Source organism: Chaetomium tenue (assembly GCF_020726465.1).
Source record: "Chaetomium tenue strain MPI-SDFR-AT-0079 chromosome Unknown F5144scaffold_1, whole genome shotgun sequence".
Taxonomy (NCBI): Eukaryota; Fungi; Ascomycota; class Sordariomycetes; order Sordariales; family Chaetomiaceae; genus Chaetomium; species Chaetomium tenue.
The window spans coordinates 5,552,621-5,571,247 of record NW_027117329.1 but is presented as its reverse complement, the minus strand read 5'-3'; the positions used below and the strand labels follow the sequence as shown (position 1 = coordinate 5,571,247).

The following is an 18,627-nucleotide window of genomic DNA, read 5'->3' as shown; positions in this document are numbered from 1 at the left end:
AGGGGAAGAAAGCGAGGAGCTCTTATCATCAACGATCAATTATCCAATATTTATCCTGTTCTCTTGTGTATGTTTTTCTGAAAGTGATTCAAGATCCAAGATTCAACACATCCATCCAAGATGTCGCCGTGGTATCCAACCACCACAAAAAAGACCCCTTACCCAACCAAGCACAACAACCAACCCCTAATTCTCCTTCAACCCAACACCCCCTTCCCTCCCAACCCTCCGCCTCTTCTGCAACAAGTAATCCCCGCCCACCACCGCCCTATACACCCCATACAACCCCCTCAACGGCCAAAGCACCCACAACAACCCCAACAACCACCCCACCACCCCCACCCCATCACCACCCTCCTCCCCCTCCCCCTCCACAACCCTCACCTTCTCAAACACACTCGGCAAATGCCCCGCCCCATGCCTCGCCCGCACCGCCTCGTACGCCGCCCGGTCGTAGCTCGCCCAGAACTCGCCCTCCGTGTAGAAGGCCTGCCCGTACAGCCACTTCTTGCCGCCGAGGGCGTGCACCGTCTGCTCGAGGAGGCGGTTGGCGGCGACGCTCGCGCGGCGGTGGGTTTGGGTTAGTGAGGGGGTGAGGAGGTTTCCTGGGTGGGGGACGGGGCCCCAGATGCCGAAGTTGAGGAGTGTTTTTGGCGGGGGAGGTGGTGAGGTTGGGGATGGGGATAGTGATAACGATGGGGGTTGGGGGTGGGTGAGCGGGGGCTGGCCGAACTCGGCGTGCAGGCCGTGCTGGGAGTCCGGGGTGGGCCGCTGGACGCGCAGCGGGCAGAGCCAGAGCGGGTAGAGCGGGAGGTGCTGGTCGAGGTGGCGGGTGAAGACGGCGGCGCTGGCGTAGGGGATGCCGACGTCCTGGATGACGTGGAAGTCGGAGAGGCCCGACTGGTGCAGCGCGCGGTACATGACGCGCGCGTGCATGAAGGGGTTGAGCAGGAACCGCGTGATGCGGTTGAAGGGGGTTAGGAAGTACCGGAAGGCGTACCGCGCTGTCCAGAAGCCGCCCCGGTCGTATCGGAAGAGGTAGTCCGTGAGAGGGATGTGGTCGACCTCGACGGCGTTGGGAGGCTGGTGGCGGAGTCGTTTCTCAACGCGCTGTGCGTGCACGTAGAACCAGGGGTCACGGGCGCGGAGGAAATGGCGTGGGGAGGTGCCGGCAGGGAGTTTGTCGACCAGACGCCCGGTGCAGATGATGGTGGAGTCCAGGGAGAATGTGATGCCGTCGACGTAGTCGTTGGGGGTGTCATCGGCCGTCTCGGACTGCATGACGGACACAACCTCGTCAAAGTCCTTGATATGGCGGTATGTCAACTCGACATATCGTGCTGCGTCTCTCAGTTGGACCTCGAGGAGGGTGACGACGCCGAGGGTGCCAAACGCCGAGGCGGCACCCCAGAACAAATCTGGTTTCTCCGTTTTGAAGGCTCGAGTGACCTCGCCGCTGGCTAGCACAATCTCGATCCAGTTGACTGTCGTCTCAAAAGCACCGTAACGGAACGAGCTGCTCTCGCCCGACGTGCCCGAGAAGCCGCCGCCAACAGTGATGCCAGGGAACTCCATGACGACCAAGGGAACTAGGCCATGTTCCAGGGTCGCATCAACCAGTTCGTCCATGGGTACATTCGGTTCAACCAAAGCCGTTTTCGTCGTTGCGTCCACATTGAGGACATGATTCATGCGGCTGGTGTCAACAGTGTTGTCCTCTCGCCGCTGTGATTTGCGGGTGCTGTTGGTAGATCCATGATAGACTCTGAATGGTGTTTTGGTTGCGTCGAATTGCTGAATCCGGGCGGACACAGTGGCGACGGCGGCCTCGTGAGCCTCCATTCCGGCCGAGTTAGCGTTTTGATCGTGTGTTCGTTGATGGTGAGGGGATGACAGGCTTGGACGTCAACCACCAAGCACCAAGTCAGACGTGTCTGTGGACTGGGCGGATCAGCCGGGGATACGCTCCTCCAACGAGCTGGCATGTTGAGCGAGATGCATGTTGATCACGTCACTAGCAAACGAAAACATCTGTGATTGTTTGGCTGCATTTCAGCATTCCAGAATGAAACATCCATTGGGTAGATATTAAGGTATTGAAGGTGTTGTATGGAGCGAGGTTAAGCAAGGCTCTCACAGGATGCGTTATCCGCTGAAGGCAACCAAAATCTTCCCCAGGAAGGAAGTTGAGCGCCTGTGACTTGCACCTGAAAACGCCCAGGAAGATCGAAAGTCGAGAATCGAGCAGATGCAGGAGGATCAACAGCCATTGACCAATGGAAGAATGTGATGCACCAATTCAAGCCCCGCTCGTCGCGCTAGTGAACTGTTTCCCCCACCCCAGAGCGCTCATCTCGAAGAACCCCTGGACAACCCTGCAGCACAGCACTGACAGGAGTTCGAGGGTCTGCCACTTGAGCCTAAGTTCGACTCGAGCCGAATAATTTTGGAGATCTGGCGCCGAAAACACCACCACATGGATCACGAACCCTTTCGCTTGCAGCAACCATTCCTACCGATCGAGCGCTCGATCTGACTGCTGCGCGCAGCTGACGAGAGCGCGCCCCCTCCCTCCCCGAGGTCTGTCGTACGGTCCCGCCGATTCAAGAATAATCCTCGAGTTTCCGATTCCACGTTCCGATTCCACGTTCCGATTCCACGGCCCGATTCGAAACGCTACCCAAAGAAATAGGAAACAGAAAAATATACCTACCTAGAATTGGCCGACTCATAGTCGGGACCACCCGCCACGATGGACCAAGCCGACATCCCCGCGCTCCTCTCGCGCCTCTCCTCCGACGAGGACGCCGCCCGCAAGATGGCCGTGTTCAAGCTGCAGTCCTCCATCAACGACCCAGCCTTCGCCGACGTCTTCATCTCCTCGGGCGGCCTCACCATCCTGCGCCGCCTGATCATGGGCGCCGGCGGCAACACCCTCGCCTACTCGCTGCAGAGCCTGACCCGCCTGCTGGAGGTCGACATGGGCTGGGACATCTTCGAAGGCCTCGCCGCGGGGGACCTGGTGGAGCGCATAGTCGAGCTGATCGTGACCAACCCGTTAGTCAATATCCTGCGCGGCGCCATGTCCATCCTGGTCGCCCTCGTCGGGAGGTCGCAGTCCTCGTCGGGCGGGCCAGCAGCAGCGGTGGGCGCGCACGAGGGTGGTGGTGGTGGGGGAGCAAATAATAATAATAATGCGGGCCTCTCGCCGCGGTCGCCGGCCATGCTGCGCACCCCGGGCACGTTTGGGTTCCGCGCGCTCAAGCCCGCCGTGGCCGTGTACCCGCAGTTCTTCGAGCTGGTCATCCAGCAGCTGCAGAGCGCCGACCACGCGCTGTGCGCCAACGCGCTGATGCTGATCAACGCGCTAATCCGGGACGCCGTGTCGAACGAGGGCAGCGGCAGCGGGGTGGCAGCGGCTCCCAAGAGCCCTGGGGGCGGCGGCGGCACGAGCGAGGAGTGGAGCAAGTTCATCAAGCGGCTGCAGGATCTTGGTTTGATACGTGCTGTTTACAACCTGTTGCAGAGCTCGTCGCTGCAGGACCTGGCGCATCCGCTGTTGGAGTTTCAGTCGCTGACAAAGGTGCTGTTGAGGAAGTGGAGGGAAATGAGGGTGGACTTGGAACGGCCGGAGCATCGGAGGGCGCTTAAGGGGCTGCATCTTGCGAGCGCGCCCGACAGGCGGCATGCGAACGGCGTTGCTGGGGGGACAACTACTGCGGACGAAGGGGACGTGACCAGGAAAAGCAGCAGGAGGCATAACCCGGAGAAGTGGAGGCGGTTGGGCTTCGAGACGGAATCCCCGGCTGTCGAGTTTGAAATCGCCGGTTTCCTCGGCATGATGGATCTGACCGACTACGTGAGGAAAAACGAGGACGGTTTCCAGAAGTTGCTGCTCGAGCAGTCGACGAGGCCACTGAGCGAACGGTGCCCCGTGGCAAGGGCAAGTCTGGCTGTCACCATGATTCTGTACGACCACTTCGAAGTGGACAAGTCGGATTTGGAAGATATCAGGGGCTACTTGGCTCTCAACGACCCTAAGGCTCACGACAAGCTGTTCCACCCCTTGCTGCTCCAGTGGTCGCGGCTGCATACCGCTGGGCTCCATGCTTTCTTTCGCCTATGGAAGGCTACCGGAGCCCAGCGCGACGACTTTGACAAAGTAGCCGAGCTGGTGCGCGTCCTCGTCGAGCAAGTGGTGGGCCAATCGAGCAGGACAAAAGACGTGCTTGAGGTGGAGGACGAATTGCAAGAGTACGATGCGGTGCGGTTACGGGAGGTGCAAATGGAGCTGTTGGAGCTATCCTTCGAGGACCAATGGGGGCCCCACCTCGTATCGGTACGCGAGGAACTCAAGCACGAGGCACTACAGTTCGTCAAAGAGCAGCGGATAAGGTGCCTCCTCCAAGGCAGCTGGTTCACCAAGCCGATGCCGCATACCCGACAGGAGAGCTACACCAAGCGGCGGCTCTACCAACCATGGCGGTACGCCAAGCTCTCCCACAACCGCCGCTACCTCCACTACGCCGACTTCCCCGACAAGCTGCCCTACGACCCCGGACTAGATGCCCTCACCGAAAAGATCGACCTGGGCACCATCAGCTCGGTCGTCTCCAACGTGTCGGCCAACCCAGAAGCGGACGCCCCGGAATCCGAAGCTGACTACAGCCCCAACTCCAGCACGCCCAACCTCCGGCACAACGGCGCGGCCATCACCACCAAGCCCACCACCAAGATCACCATCTACTCCTTCTCAGACGACATGACCATGGCCACCTCCAGCCTGGGCGCGCACACCCCGGACAACACCACCATCATCTCCACCCACAACGGCGGCCACAGCAACAGCAACGGCAACAGCAACGGCGAGGCCGCTAGGGAACAGCCCGTCCTCACGCTGTACCCGCCCAACCACAGCCTGGCGTCGGAGTGGCTGGACGGCCTGCTCATGCTGCTGAGCCAGGCGCCCATCACGGCCGAGACTAATAAGCTCGTCACGTTGGTGAGCGAGTATGGGCTCAAGATTCGGTTGTTGAATGTCAGGTTGGAGCAGATCTATGCGGGGCCGCCGCCGGCGGTGATGGGGGGTGGTGGTGGTTCTGGTGCTGGTGGGGGTGGGGGTGGGAATGGGGTCGGGGTGGTGCCGAGTCGGGAGGGGCTGGATGAGGATTATTTTTATGAGATTTGATCTGATTTTCTGTTTTCTGGGGAGGGGGGTTGGGGTTGATTCTTGTTGCAGTGGAATGTGGTGGGTTCCTCGAGTCAAGGCCTGGTGGCCTTTTTCTTCGTTCTTCTTTTTTTCTTCGCCCTGTGGGATTTCTTTCGATGTTTTCTTCATTTGGTCTCGGATACCCACCCCATGCCCCGTACTACTTACTATATACCATAGCTACTTTTATACCCATTTTCTATGTTTGTATACTTTGACGGTTGTACCTTGTTTGTATTATACTTTTCGCAGCCCTGGAGTGCTTGGGTTGCTCTGGTTAATGTAAAACGTGCCACCCAATCCCGGATGCGTCCCCTCTAAATAAATAATATTCTCTGGGAATAGCGTCTACTGAGATTCATTTGTCTGGGGAGTGGTTTATGAAAGCATGGTGACACCCAAAGCAAGGTTCATGTGGGGCCGTCATTCCAGCCCTTCATCCCGTCTCAGCTCCTGCACCCCAGCCCGCTCAATGGAGGGCCTTACTCATCATTTAAATGGTCCTATCAACCAGTTTCAGTCCCTTCCAGCCTCGCCAATTCGTTCTCCCCCGCACAGCATTCGAAGTCGCCCAAGTCACCCGAGACAAAGGCATTCTGTCACCACCTTCATCACAGCTTTTTCTGAGACCCCCCTGAGTTCTAAATCACAAGCGAGACTGTTTATTTACCCCTAAATAATCAAAAGAATATCGAGTGTCAACCGGCGACAAATTTCCCATGTCGGCATCCGGCGTCTCTCCGCCGTCGAGCCAGGCCAAGCGCTGGCAAGCTGTGCAGGGGAAATTCGAAAACGACACATGGTATTGTAAGTTGCGCGCATTCATATGTAGATAGTACTTTGTTATTGTATGTTAGTCTATTTTACCTGACTGCTTCGTCCCCCAGGCGCATGCGATCCCCCTCTGAAAGCATCATTCCTACAAGTGAAGAAGGCAGGCAACAATGCTGGGCGCTGGTTCTACAACTGCCAGATGCCGCGCGGAGACCAATGCGGTTTCTTCCTGTTTGAAGACGCTGCGCGAGTGCTCGAGAGGAGGGCGCAGGCCCAAACCGCAGAGAAGCGAGCGGAACCGTCCATCTTCAATCGCCCACTGGCAGCCCAAATAAATTCGCCCGCGGGCCCAAGCAATGGCTCACCAGCGGGTAACAGGCCGAGCCCAGCCAACCACATCCAGAGAGCGAATTACAACCTGGGTCATGCTGCTCGATCTGCCCGATCCGACTCGCCGTTCTCAGAAGCTGCTTCGGCCGTTACCGCCCCGCTCTATTCCCCCGCCAGCAGTGTGTTCGGCACGCCGGCCCCGAGACGGGGTATCTTCCGCGGCATCGGCATCCCCCGCCTGGGGGATAAATCCTGGAGCTCGGACGATGAGGATAGCGATGTTACGGCGGACCTGCCAACGAAGTCCCCGACCAAGTCCGCAGCCAAGTCCCCGACTAAATCTACGGCCAAGTCGCTGGGGAAATCCCCCGCGACATACCAGTCCAATCTTCACCAGTATCTCGGGCTATCTACCCCGACCCCGAAGAGAAAGCGGTCCAGCGCCGACAACGGAGACTCTGGGCGCAACAACAATAACGGCATCAATAGAAACGACGCCGTCGTGATCCTCTCCGATCTCGACTCGGACGACGCAGACGATCTAGTCGAGCTGGCCGACTCGACGGAACGGCAGCTCCATTCCTCATCGCACCCAGCCTCGCAGACCAACGGCCCACCTAGCGGCGCCCGATCCGGGTCCGGCGGCCTACCAACACCCGAGACCGGCAACAGCTTCATCAGCGCCTCAGGCGACCGGTCCGGCACCTCCAAGCGCTTCAAGAACGCCCTGGGCCTCGCCGCACCGCCGACGCCAACACCCGCCCGCAACCGCAACGCCTTCCCGGGAGCAGCAGCAGCAGCACCCAACCAACCCCACCCCCACCCCACCACCGAATCCCCCTACTTCTCCGAAGAAGACGCCCCCATCACCAGCACCATCCTCTCCCTCCTCCAACCCCAACCCCCCACCACCACCAGCACCATACCCCCGCACATCCAGCACACCATCCGCACCACCCTCAACACCCACGCGCGCTGCGCCAAGGGCGTCGAGCGCGCCCGCGACGGCCTGCGCGACACCCTGCGCATCCGTGATCGCTGCATCGCTGATCTTCGGGCGAGGGTGGACAGGCTGGAGACGGAGCGGAGGTTGAGGCAGGAGGTGTTGCGGAGTGATTTGGAGGCTTTGTCGCAGGGTGGGGAGGGGGGGAATGGGGGTGGTGGTGGTGGGAATAGGGATGATGGGGGGGTGAGTGTGGGTGTGGATGGGGGTGTTAGTGATGGGGAGGGGGTGGAGTGAGGGGGGGATGGTGAGATATATATTCGATCTAACTATGGTGATGAGAAGGTGAAGAGTGAAGGGATGGGGAGCGATGCGATGGTTGAGGAGTGATGAAAGGGATGAGAGGGTTGAAGAGTGGTGATGATACGGGTCGAGGGGCGTTGGTAGTTGGTTGGGGACGAGTTGACCGATCGGGCAAGGGTTTCAGTTACGTGGGGGTTATGCGATTTGGGAATTCGAGTTGGGGACATGGATTGTCGAAATGGAGCATGGAGCAGCGGGAGCGTGTTGGGGGTCTTGTATCTAGTTTTTGTTTAATTACCGTCTGTAGCCGGTCTTTCCCGGTATTTATTGTTTTTCATTTTCTTCCGCAGTGCAGATTCAACTCGGCTACCGGATTATCTTACCTGTATGTTGTATCTGACCACGTTACTTCAGTATGTACAGTACAGCAGTACTGAGAAGTCGCGATAGATCCCAGAGGCTTGGCGACAAGTGCATCTAATCCCCCGGCCGCTGTGTTGACTTTACTTCCTAATCTGGAAGGCTGCCACGGTCGTGATTGGCCCAAGCTGACGCGGCCGGGCGCGAAGCTCGCACACGACGTGGGTCTCGAATTGATTGTGGGGTGGACTCTGCTGCACTGCTTCCTCTCCGGCACAACGCGTGTCTGTTCCCAGTCCCGTGTCGGAATTTCCCCTCAACACGTACTAAAACTCGTCTTGTCGGCCATTGACCCGTCTCTTCCTCTCCCCGTGAACATCTCTACCTCGGGGCCGAACACGTTATTTTCTTTCACCCTCTCGACACTCTTTCCGGTTTTTGGTCACCTAGGACCTTGTGGAAAACCGTGCGGTTGCATCACAGGCTCTCGGAGCACTCATCGCGTGTTGATGCACCCTCCATCGCCGCCCACCATGGCTTCCCAAACCTCGTCTCTACCGCCGCCCTCTCCTCCCGCGGCGGCATCGCCCTCCGATTCTTTGCAGAGCAACACAACAACACCAGCAGCGTCCCAACAATCACTGCCGCCCACTTCGGACCCCGCGTCGCCCTCCGCCATGGGACAACGCCACCCCAGGGAGCAGCACCCCAGGGGCAAGAGAAATCGGACATCGTATGTCTCATTGCACCTTGTCTTCGGTAGCTTCGCTTGCTGATGTTCGCGTGTTTCCATTGCAGACCAGCCGACAAGGCCGTGCTCGTGAAGGCCTACAGCGAAAAGCCGCAGCCGAACCAGGAGGAGATTGCCGAGATTACATCGCGTGTCTCCATGAACAAGCAGGCCGTTCGCGTGAGTCGACACCCACCCTCGGGACTAATCGGGAGGCACAAACACTAACGAAGTGGTTAGATCTGGTTCCAGAACAGACGCCAAAACGATCGCCGCAAAGCGCGTCCACTGTCGCCTCAACTGATCGAAAGCATCACACAGGGTCGTATCTCCGTGTCTCGCTTCGGCGAGCTTCCCGAACACACCTCGTTCAACGCCGGGAGCTTCCCAGGCTCTTCGCAGAGCATGTCGACGCCGGAGCAACGGGCAACTTCCTCCGCCCACTCGGACGCTGCTAGCTGCCCCTCGGAAGGCGCACCGGCGAGCCTGCGGAGGGTGGTGCACCCCGGGGGTTCGATCTCATTTGAGCCTGCGGAGCCCCCTTCTTGGCCCCTCTCAGGGACGCCGGGTTATCTCTCGAATCGACGGAACACCATCGGCGCTCTCCTCTTACCCTCGACTTCTGGTCGTCCTGAATCCTTCAGGTTTGTGCCCAACTCATTTCGTTGATATGTTCTCGCACTCACCTGGACGCATATAGATCTGAGCCGTTCTCGTCCTCATGTCCGCTTCCCAGCGATGATCACGATGCCTTCGGTTGGAAGTCGAGCTCGCAGCCGTCTCAATTCCGTCTGTCGACGTCCATGTCGGGCCAGGCTGAGATCACAGCAGAGTCCCCGCCCCGCCCAAGCCGCGTATTATCACCCGTGGAACCTCTTCTAGGGTTAGATATCGCCAGCCCCTCAGAACTCCGCCGCTCCGTAAGCTCCGCAAGCCTCGCCCGGCGGGCTCCTGGTCTCAGGCGCAGCCGCTCGAGTAACGTCCAGGTCTGGGAGGACTGCGCCAACAAGGAAACCCGCGAGGATCCGCTAATCAAGCAGGCCAAGCATGAGAGCAGCGGCTCGGCCATTGCGCAGATCGGTTTGCTCCGGTTCTCGAGTGCAACCGGGAGCCCTGCTCTCGACCAGAGCTGCAGCAACAGCAGCGGCCGGGCGAAACGCCGCACCCACCCCACGGCCGCCACCCCAGACGCCCGTACCGCCATCTCCAAAAGGGCGAGGCTCGAGCGGTCATGGAGCACCCAAGCGAGGATCGAAACAACACCGGCCCTCAGCCAGCGGCACAACGCACAGCCAAGCCGGCCGGTTTCCGCCCACCCCGCGGGCAAGCCCAAGCCCACGAACGGGCTCGATCACTTGTCGCTGCTGGCTTCGGAAGAGGACAAGGAGAACTGGAGCCCGGACGAAGACGGCAACCCACGCCCCTTCCGCCGCACCCTCTCCACCGGTAACGCCTCGTTAGCATCCTCCGGCCGTCACCGCCTCCCCTCTGGTCCGCCGTCCAGCAAAACTCTCACCAACCGAAATCCACGCCGGACGTCACAACACCCCCCTGAATCCCGTGCATCTCTCACGCGCGCCGCCACCTCGCCCTCGTCTTGGTCTGCCTATTCCAAGCAATACCGAACAGGCGGTGGTATCTCCCGGCGCCGCTCACCCGTCAAACCACGGGGTACCTCGCCACTCCTGGTTTATGAGGACGAGGACGGCGTTAGACACGAGAAAACTGCCGCTGACAGGTTCTTCAAGGCCGACCATATCGATCGTTTCGTGGCGGCTGATGATGCCAGTCCGAGCAAGAAGGTGGCGGTTGCCGCTGCGAATTTGATTGCGCTCAAATTTGCACGCTGAGGTCGTATGTGTGTGTGTGCTGGTTGGTTGGTTACGGTGTGTTGTCGGTGTGTCCTGCATGCAGAGGTGCATTTAGGGGCCGTGGATGTGGGATGCGGTTCGGCCCGTTCCGTTCCGTTCGGCAGTGAGACGGGGGGTGTGATTGTTTATGCTCACTCCTCATGGGTTGATGAGTGGTGCTGTGTTGTGTTGTGTTGTGTTGCGTTGTGTGGTGTTGTGTTGTCGGGTGTATCGGGTATACTGGGCACCGACACACGACAAATGTGTGGGGCCAACTGGCTGGAGAGAAGCGGTGGGTTATCGTTGTTCGGCTACTGTGGCACTGTGCTGAGGGCGTGGATAAGCCAAGCGCTGGCTCCGTCCCGTCCCTCAGGACTACTTGTATATGGAAGGGATGTACGACACTCAAAAGAGTCGAAGGCTTCTCTGATCCCATTCGGATATCTAACGTTTTTCATTTGTCTATGGAATGATGCCCTATGGGGAAGGAGGGAGGCTTCTGTCGGGTTATTTAGGTGCTGCGAGGTCATCTGTCAGTTTAAGAGCGATATTGGGAAGCTTGGGCTGCTGCTAGCGAGTCAAAAGGAGAGATATTATGAAGAAAAGAAATACTTTGTAATCACGCTCGAGGCCTCACCATCCATCCATCCATCTCCCAACCTCTCCAGTGTATGCATGCAAACAAACAACTCAACCAAGTCCTTCATCAATAACCCTTGATTTCGTAACAATAATCCACTCCGAGTCTCAATAGGCGCCGAGTGAAAGTATCGCCACTCCAGTTCTACATAGTCTCTCGATCGCGCACAACTTGGAGGCGCTTGTGAAGACCACACAGCCCAGCAAACCCAACCAATATCACAGCCCAACCAGGAAGGAGGGCACCATGTCGGCAAGGCGATCTCCTCCGATTCGACCCCTCGCCAGGCCAATCGATCAGCGATTGCGGGGTAACTAGCTCGGGGGGCGGCTGTGTTGCTGTGGTGGTGGGTGCAAGGAGGGAGGGGCGCTAAAATAGGGGGGCAGCCTCGTCATCGCCGATGACATCAAGGATCGATAACCACGGTACGGTATATATATGTATGTGTGTATGATGTGTGTCCTGTCGCCCGCCCCTTTGCCAAACAAACCAGGCAAGCAAGCATACCAAACAAGTCGACTTATGTAGGTGGTAAGGTAAGTCAATAACTAGATTTCTCCCGCCCTCCCTTCCTTCATTTCATACCCCATCATTCCATTCCATTCCATTCCATTTCGCTCCCAACATTGTTGGAGGAGGGAACAATAACAAAAAAAAAGAAAAGCCAGAACGCCCCGATGCCCTTCAAATAATGGCGATCATCCCCGCCCACCTGCCCGCCTGTGCTGTTGCTGCACTGTGCGATAGGCAATCAAATCGCATGCCACAGTTCCAAAACCCAACTCTCTCGCTTTCTCTTCGTCTTCTTCTTCTCTTCTTCTTCTTCTTCTTCTCTAACGATGCTTCAAAGACAACCAACCCAACTGACCAACCCAACCAAACCAACACAAGACAAGACATCCAAAAAGAAGCCTGGCGGTGCCAGAAAAAATAAAAGGCCAGGTGCAACACAACAAGAAATCTACATGGCAAACATGCTCATCTGCCTCCTCAGCGGGCTAGCCGCGGTGCTGTTCTCCTCGCTAGCATAGCACGCCGAGTCGGTATCGATATCCCACGCCTCATCCTCCTCGCTCCCCTCCACCGAACCGTCAGCACCACCGCCACCGGCATCGAAGCCCTTCTGGGTGGCGGCGCGGACGTTCCAGCGCAGGGTCCTGGAGACGCTGTCGAACCACTCGGTGTCGGTGCGGACGACGGTGGGGAAGGGGTACTGCGAAGCGGTGATGGTGACGTGGTCGCCCTGCTTCAGCTCGATGCGGCCCTTGCCGTCGAAGGCGCAGTAGGCAGTCGCGCGGCTGTTGCGCGGCACCGACACGCGCAAGAGCATCGTGTCGGAGAGGACCATGGGCCGGAACGAGAGGGTGTGCGGGCAGATGGGCGTGAGAAGGATGGCGGGGATGTCGGGGTGCACGAGTGAGCCGCCCGCGGAGAGGGAGTAGGCTGTGGAACCTGTGGGGGAAGGGTTAATACCGGACAGACATACAAGAGAAGGAGGGTGAGTGGGAACGCTTACCAGTCGGGGTCGAGAAGATGCAGCCGTCCGCCTGGACCACAGTCAACAGCTCATCATCGCCGTACAGCTCGAGGTTGGAGACATAGGGCGACGGCCCGCGGTCGATGACCAGCTCGTTCAGGACCTCGAATTGCTCACCCTCCTCCATCTCCTGGCCCGCAGGGGTGTCGCGGTACACAGTACATGTGAAGCGCATCCGGAGGTTCGCACGCATGCCATCCTCGCCCATCACACGGTTTAGGTGCTCCTTGTACCGTTCAAACTCGAAGCTCGTCATGAAACCGAGACTCCCTAGGCTGAAGGACAGAACGGGAGGCACGATGCGCTGGAAGAGCCAGGATGTGAAGAGAACGGTGCCGTCGCCGCCGAGGGTCAGAACCAAGTCGAAGTTCTCCGGTTGGGTCCAGCACAGGTCGGGGGTCCAGTACTTGAGCATTCCCTGGAAACGCGGGTCGAGATCCGTGATCCCCCTGGCGCCGAACCGTTTCGAGTGGCGCAGCTTGGCGTCCACGTAAACGTTGACACCGACGTCGGACCCATAGCGTGGGGTCTGCAGCAGGAAGAGGGTCAATTCGCGGGTGAGCAGAACCAGCTGGTTGTCGCGCGCCTTGGTCACAATCATAACGTTCCTGACGGCGCGCTTGATGGGCTGACGCTGGAGCTGCCTGGCCACCTCGCGCACGACCTTGGCCGTCTGCACCAAGCGCGAGTGCGACATGTACTGGTCGTGCTTGATCTCCTCGAGGACCTTGTCGATGTCGACGGCGTCATCGAAGCGGTTGTGGTAGAAGCAGGGCGACTGGAGCGAAGGGAAAGCGGCGGTCGGTGTCTCGGCAGCGACGGAGCGGGCGTTTTGGGCTATGGCGAGACCGTTGAGGGCGTCACAGAGCTGCTGCGAGGAGGCCGAACCGGGCCGATTGTCGGCGCCGTTCTGGGCGCCGTGTACGGAGAGCATGCCGGTCAACGATAGGGCTTGGGGCTTGTTGTTGCGTGCTACCGAGGCCAGTGCTTTCATGATTGTCTGTCTCGGGACAGACTCGATCGAGGGGGCGTTCTTGCGGTGGCCGCGGGGAGGAACGAAGCTAGCGGGAGCGGGAGTGGCGGGGACGGAGCGGCTGCTGGTGAGCTGCGACAGGTCGAGATCCAGCGGAGCCAGGGTGCCTATTGTTGGCAGAGTGGGCTGCGACTCGGCGACAAAATCATGATCCCGGATTCCTGTTGCTGTTGTCCCAGTTGCAGCTGCTGGGGTTGCGGCTGTGGCTGCGGTTGTGGCGGTAGGGGTTCTCGCTGTCGCAATGTCGGCGTCTGAGTCGATGTCGGCGTTGGCGTTGGCCTCTGCAGGTGATGATGAAGGAGAACAACTCGCTTCACCGTTGTTCGGAGGCGACAGCTTCAGTGTGAGGGCTGCGCGGGATGATTGCGAGAAGGGACCGGAGTTGGCGGGTGACGGTTTCTTAACTCCCTCCAGTTCCGGGTCGTAACGCTCCTGCCGCAGTGGGAGTGGGAGGTCAGCGGGGTGACCCAGCACAACTGGGTGGATTGAGAAACCGGACATGGTTCGAAATTGGTCGAATTGGTCGATTTGGGGTTGGTGGGGTGCTATTTTCGGGCCCGCTTCAGCGCAATCCTGGCAGCTGTTTGGGTTTAGTGGGTTTAGTGGGTTGAGTAAGGGCCCCTGGACTGTCACGTTTGGTCCCTTCTGCAGTAGCGTCCTGCACCTGCTCTGTGCTGCACTGAATGATCGGATCTCGCGGAGGCCCAGAGTGGTAGGAAAATCCCCCGAAGCGACTTGCGCCGTGTGTTACCTTCCAAAGTCCTGCAAGGGAAAATGGAAGAAATGCACGAGCCGACCCGACACGCTGTTCCACCGACGTCACTCTACCTATGCCAGCGAAGTCGATTTCGGGGCCCGAGGCGATTGGTCGGGTGTCAAAGACAGGTTGGTGTTTAACTCTTGCCTTTGCCGCGCTGGCCGAGGAGATGGAAATCCAGTCGAGGTGAGATCAACTACCTTGAGATGCAGAGTGTTAGCAACCCTGTCCCTCGGTAGGTAAGCACTGTAAGGTAAGCACTGTAAAGTAAGAATGGCCAGCTTGGCCTGTCAGGGCCACGCATAGACAAAGGAACAATGGGCAAGTGCGGCAATGTGCCGTCCATTACAGGGCCCAGCCCATTCCGGGACCCTTCCTTGGCCAAGGGGTGATAGGTATGTACGGAAACTTCGAGAATAGCGAGAGGACAGCCAGGAAAACGCGGTAAAGCTGAGTACTAACCTCGAAATCCGTCAATGTCGACCTGGGTCGGTAGCCGGATTTCTCTCGCACTATCGTACCGCTGCCCAATACCAACCGGAAGTTGGTCTGCGGTCTCGGGGACGGGGCTCGGACTTGATGCCGAACGGAGCGGGAAATGGCTTTTGTCTGACGGGGGGGCGAGTGATGTGGCGGGTTGGTGGGGTCAACTGGAAACAAGGCCGGCTGTTGGCAGTCTGGCCGGTTGGCTGGCGAGGTACTGTGGCGTTGGCCGTGTAAGTCCACCAGATGGAGAGGTATTGTTGATCGGGGTTGGCGTCGTCGGGACAGGACCCAAATATTAGAGATAATAAAATAATAAACTAAAGATAAAGGAAGCAACCAAAATCAAATCCGATTAGGTAATATTCAAAGAACTGCCAGAGCTCTGCTTCCAGACGAGCTCTCAGAGCCGAAAACGAAAAGGAGACGAGTGAAGGGACGGTGGTGGGTTGGGTCACAAGACGAGACTGAGGAGCGGAAAGAACAATAGTTCGAGTTCAAGCGGTTTAATACCTCATCGTGGCCGCGATGTTTCCCCTGTGATGGCAGGGGATGGTGAGCCAGGAGGTATGTACTCCGAAGCTTGTTGCAAGGGTGGTTAGGTAGCTTCGAGGGGTGTGGTGCATCGCCAAAGTACCTCCCCTATTCCACGGGTTGCGTCCCGTTCTGCGGTGGATAGGCCGCTGGATTGTATCCCCCGCCGTCCCGATGCGGCGGCTCAACGTGCCGCCTTATGCGCGGATGTCCATGCTCGAGTAACTCATATGGCTTCTCGCGGTGGAGGTTGGGGCGTGCTGGGACGACAGGTCCCCAGCGATGTAACTCGAAGATTTCCTTTTCGTCGTAAATCATCTCACCCCCCGGCTCGCATCATTTTTCAACGTAATAGGGGCCAGCGGCAAACGTGTCCAACCTCTCACTGGAGCAGCAGCAGGAGCATGTCTGGGCGTTCGGGTATGCGAGTCTCAAAGTGTCTCCTCGAGGCCGGGGTCTGGAGGCGAGGAGTTGGGGGAACAGCCGCCAGTGGGATCGACGGGTTCAACCCCCTGACAGCACAGCGGGAAGCCCTGCAAATCTGCCGCTATCCGCAACGCTGGAGCTGGAGCTTGCGCGCAAGCAGCCGCATAAGGACCCAGTTTCCCCACCGCGATCCTACGTTGGTCAAAACGTTTGGAACCCTGAGCAGCGAATTCCATCGACCGCTGCTCGGCCGTGTTGATGTTCTTTGTAGCATTTGTTAGCCCCGAGAGATGATGCGCTTCCTCCACGTCTTGGCGTAAATCAAGCAGGGGCTCCAACGACTTTTCGAAGCGACCGTCTACTAGCTCCCGCGGCCTCGAGGAACTCGAAGCATGTTTACTGGGTAGGAAGGCTGTAAGGAGTCCATGTCAATAGGCTTGTAGCAACGGTCTCCACATCGCTCGCCTCATGGCTGCATTGGCATTGCTCTGGAACACCCCCACATCCCGACAACACGAAGAAACCATCAGCAAGCGCCTGGTTTCAAGGACCCATGGTGGAAGTCGTGCAGAAGCAACCTCAGCCGCCTAGACCTCCTGTTAGGTTGCCCTGAAAGAGGCAAGGTCACAGCGCCAGGATACGGTGTAGGGGGCAAAGATGAGATGAAACAAGGCCTCAGGCCGCTGATGGGGCAATCCTAAACATGGCCATGCAAATGGGCCCACACGTTTGAGACGAGTAACACTTCCATCCACGCCATCAAAACACGGAATTCCGAGGCAGAAGGACGCGGTGCCGCAAAAGCTTCGCCAAGTGGCATTGATTGTTTGTTTTGGTGATTGCTCCAACTGCCCGATGCCGTCCGTGGCTTACTGCCGATAGCCGATGTATAGTCGCTTCGCCGTGCAACAATTCGGGCCGGCGCTGTGCCCCCATGCTTCACCAGCCCAGTTCCCCTGCTCTGCCAAACGGTGTGAGGGTTGTCGTGCGTGTTTTGGAAATTCCGCACCCGCGATGTGAATGGTTATCGTCCTTGAACGGTTTCCGCCTCAGGGCCCCTCCATAGGTTCATACAACGCGCCCGCACGCACCGAATTTGAACATGGAGCTCGCGTCGGCGTCTGCTTCTTTGGATCGAGTGGGACTGACTCTCACAGAGGCTGTTGACTCATTTCCAATGAAGATCCGCGGCGACCTTCGACTCCATTGTTGACCGAAGAAATTGCCGCATGTCCGTGGCGCTGGGTTCTTCGTCATCAAGTACCATCGCCGTCCCTTCCTTCGCCGGTGTCGAGCGGCAGCAAATTTCCTTGGCGGTTTCGTAAACATCGTCCCACTCCCCGACGGTGAAGTCTCCCTCGCTCTCTGCCAGGAGCAGGCCATTGTGAGACGTGAAAGCCAACACGTGGACTGAGCTCGCCGTTTCGACCTCTCGCGGCGAAGGATCCACTACCATCTTCTTGGCCCCATCTTGATGCACAACCGCAACAGCGGTGGCGGTTGCTGTGGCCCTCATCGGCACGCCGGCTGAGAGAAGCGCCAAGATGGCCGTTTGCACCAATGCCGGCATAATAGCAAAGTTCTATCGCAGCGATCAGTAAATAGGCTCCATCTGTCTCAAGGGGCCTTCTCTCACCAGGCTCGCCTGAACAAGTTTCGTGTTCACATAGTCGTTTTCTGGCGAGTCTTCAATCTGCAGCACGACCTGAATGAGGGAGCGGGGGAAGTTCTTGACGAGGATGAGTTGGGCGAGTGAAGACTGGAGAAGTGACTCGAGGTGTCGTTCCCGGGTCCCTATATAGCAAGGTCAAATCAACGGTGAGAAGCCCATCCTAAGAATTTTCGGAGCAGGGCGGGAGCTCTTACCTCCAACCCCTGCCGCTGGTCGTACGATAACTTCGACGTGTGCCTCATATGCATGCTCATCCCTCCGTTGGGCTTCAATCGGCCCATTAACCGACGCCGTCAGGGTGTAGCCGGCGTGGGAATATTTTGCAGATCCGTCCGACCGCGGGAGAACCCCAAGCGCGGCTTTTGGGGCTGTTGTTGCTGTCATGATGAGATTTGATTTGCAAGTTGTGATGGATTTGCGGCTCCAAGGTTGGAGTTGCTAAAATTCAATGAGCAGGCATGGATCCCACTACCCGTGCCACGCCCCACTTCACTTGGGTTCGCAAACGGATGCGCCCCAGTAAACTGGTGCTTACTAGCCTGACGGCCTGACTAGCCTGACGACCACTTTTTCAACCTCATCAACTTCAATCTTCTACCTTCCACCACACAACCACATTTTTGACTGTTTTAAGATGGAATCTCGCATTACAGAGGCCCTCTTTCAATTTATGGAGCAAAACCCCACTGCAAAATTGACCACGGTGGCCCGGGAATTCGGTATTCCCCGCAAACGTGTCACGAATTGAGACCAACTGAGGGGCGCGGGTCGCCCCGTAACCAATCGCTTAGGTAACCAACCAGGAATAGGCTCTGTCAGGCTCTCTCAGAGCCTGAGGGAGCCCGGAAGGAGAACACCAATCAGGTTATAGAACGGCTTGCTCTATTGACATCACAGGGAGCCCGGCTCCCTGGCGCTCTGAGGGAGCCTCAGAGAGCCACAAGATGTAGTTAGTATATAGTTACTCGGCCTAGAGAGCTCTGGGAGTTCTCCAGTTAGCAATCACAACTACAGTTCACTACAAGCTCGCAAGCCTACTGTTGAGA

General features: G+C 58.1%; 6 protein-coding genes across 6 annotated transcripts; 3 read left to right on the top strand and 3 right to left on the bottom strand.

Annotated features, from left to right (window-relative positions):
• Positions 1-41: 41 nt before the first annotated feature.
• Positions 42-2,236, bottom strand: F5144DRAFT_608927 (uncharacterized protein). Its single transcript, XM_066791610.1, has 2 exons — positions 385-2,236; positions 42-237 (listed from the first exon to the last, which is right to left on the bottom strand). Exons 1-2 carry the CDS (start codon positions 1,840-1,842, stop codon positions 187-189), a joined length of 1,509 nt encoding a protein of 502 aa, XP_066649393.1. The 5' UTR covers positions 1,843-2,236; the 3' UTR covers positions 42-186.
• A 362-nt stretch (positions 2,237-2,598) lies between these two features.
• On the top strand, positions 2,599-5,551 carry F5144DRAFT_638656 (ELMO/CED-12 family-domain-containing protein). The gene has a single exon (XM_066792697.1). It carries the CDS (start codon positions 2,753-2,755, stop codon positions 5,186-5,188), a length of 2,436 nt encoding a protein of 811 aa, XP_066649392.1. The 5' UTR covers positions 2,599-2,752; the 3' UTR covers positions 5,189-5,551.
• Positions 5,552-5,667: 116 nt separating this feature from the next.
• Positions 5,668-7,456, top strand: F5144DRAFT_73952 (uncharacterized protein). Its single transcript, XM_066793382.1, has 3 exons — positions 5,668-6,016; positions 6,097-6,153; positions 7,083-7,456. Exons 1-3 carry the CDS (start codon positions 5,929-5,931, stop codon positions 7,346-7,348), a joined length of 411 nt encoding a protein of 136 aa, XP_066649391.1. The 5' UTR covers positions 5,668-5,928; the 3' UTR covers positions 7,349-7,456.
• Positions 7,457-8,452: 996 nt separating this feature from the next.
• On the top strand, positions 8,453-10,499 carry F5144DRAFT_598509 (uncharacterized protein; the record flags this gene model as incomplete). Its single annotated transcript, XM_066790950.1, has 4 exons — positions 8,453-8,652; positions 8,718-8,829; positions 8,890-9,293; positions 9,350-10,499. The coding sequence occupies 4 exons, from the start codon at positions 8,453-8,455 to the stop codon at positions 10,497-10,499; spliced, it is 1,866 nt and encodes a 621-aa protein (XP_066649390.1).
• A 1,601-nt stretch (positions 10,500-12,100) lies between these two features.
• Positions 12,101-14,210, bottom strand: F5144DRAFT_477853 (ATP-NAD kinase-like domain-containing protein; the record flags this gene model as incomplete). The annotated part of the gene is made up of 2 exons (XM_066785069.1): positions 12,101-12,591; positions 12,656-14,210. The coding sequence occupies 2 exons, from the start codon at positions 14,208-14,210 to the stop codon at positions 12,101-12,103; spliced, it is 2,046 nt and encodes a 681-aa protein (XP_066649389.1).
• A 2,867-nt stretch (positions 14,211-17,077) lies between these two features.
• F5144DRAFT_589402 (uncharacterized protein) lies at positions 17,078-17,965 on the bottom strand (the record flags this gene model as incomplete). Its single annotated transcript, XM_066790036.1, has 3 exons — positions 17,078-17,491; positions 17,546-17,703; positions 17,776-17,965. 3 exons carry the CDS (start codon positions 17,963-17,965, stop codon positions 17,078-17,080), a joined length of 762 nt encoding a protein of 253 aa, XP_066649388.1.
• Positions 17,966-18,627: the final 662 nt, after the last annotated feature.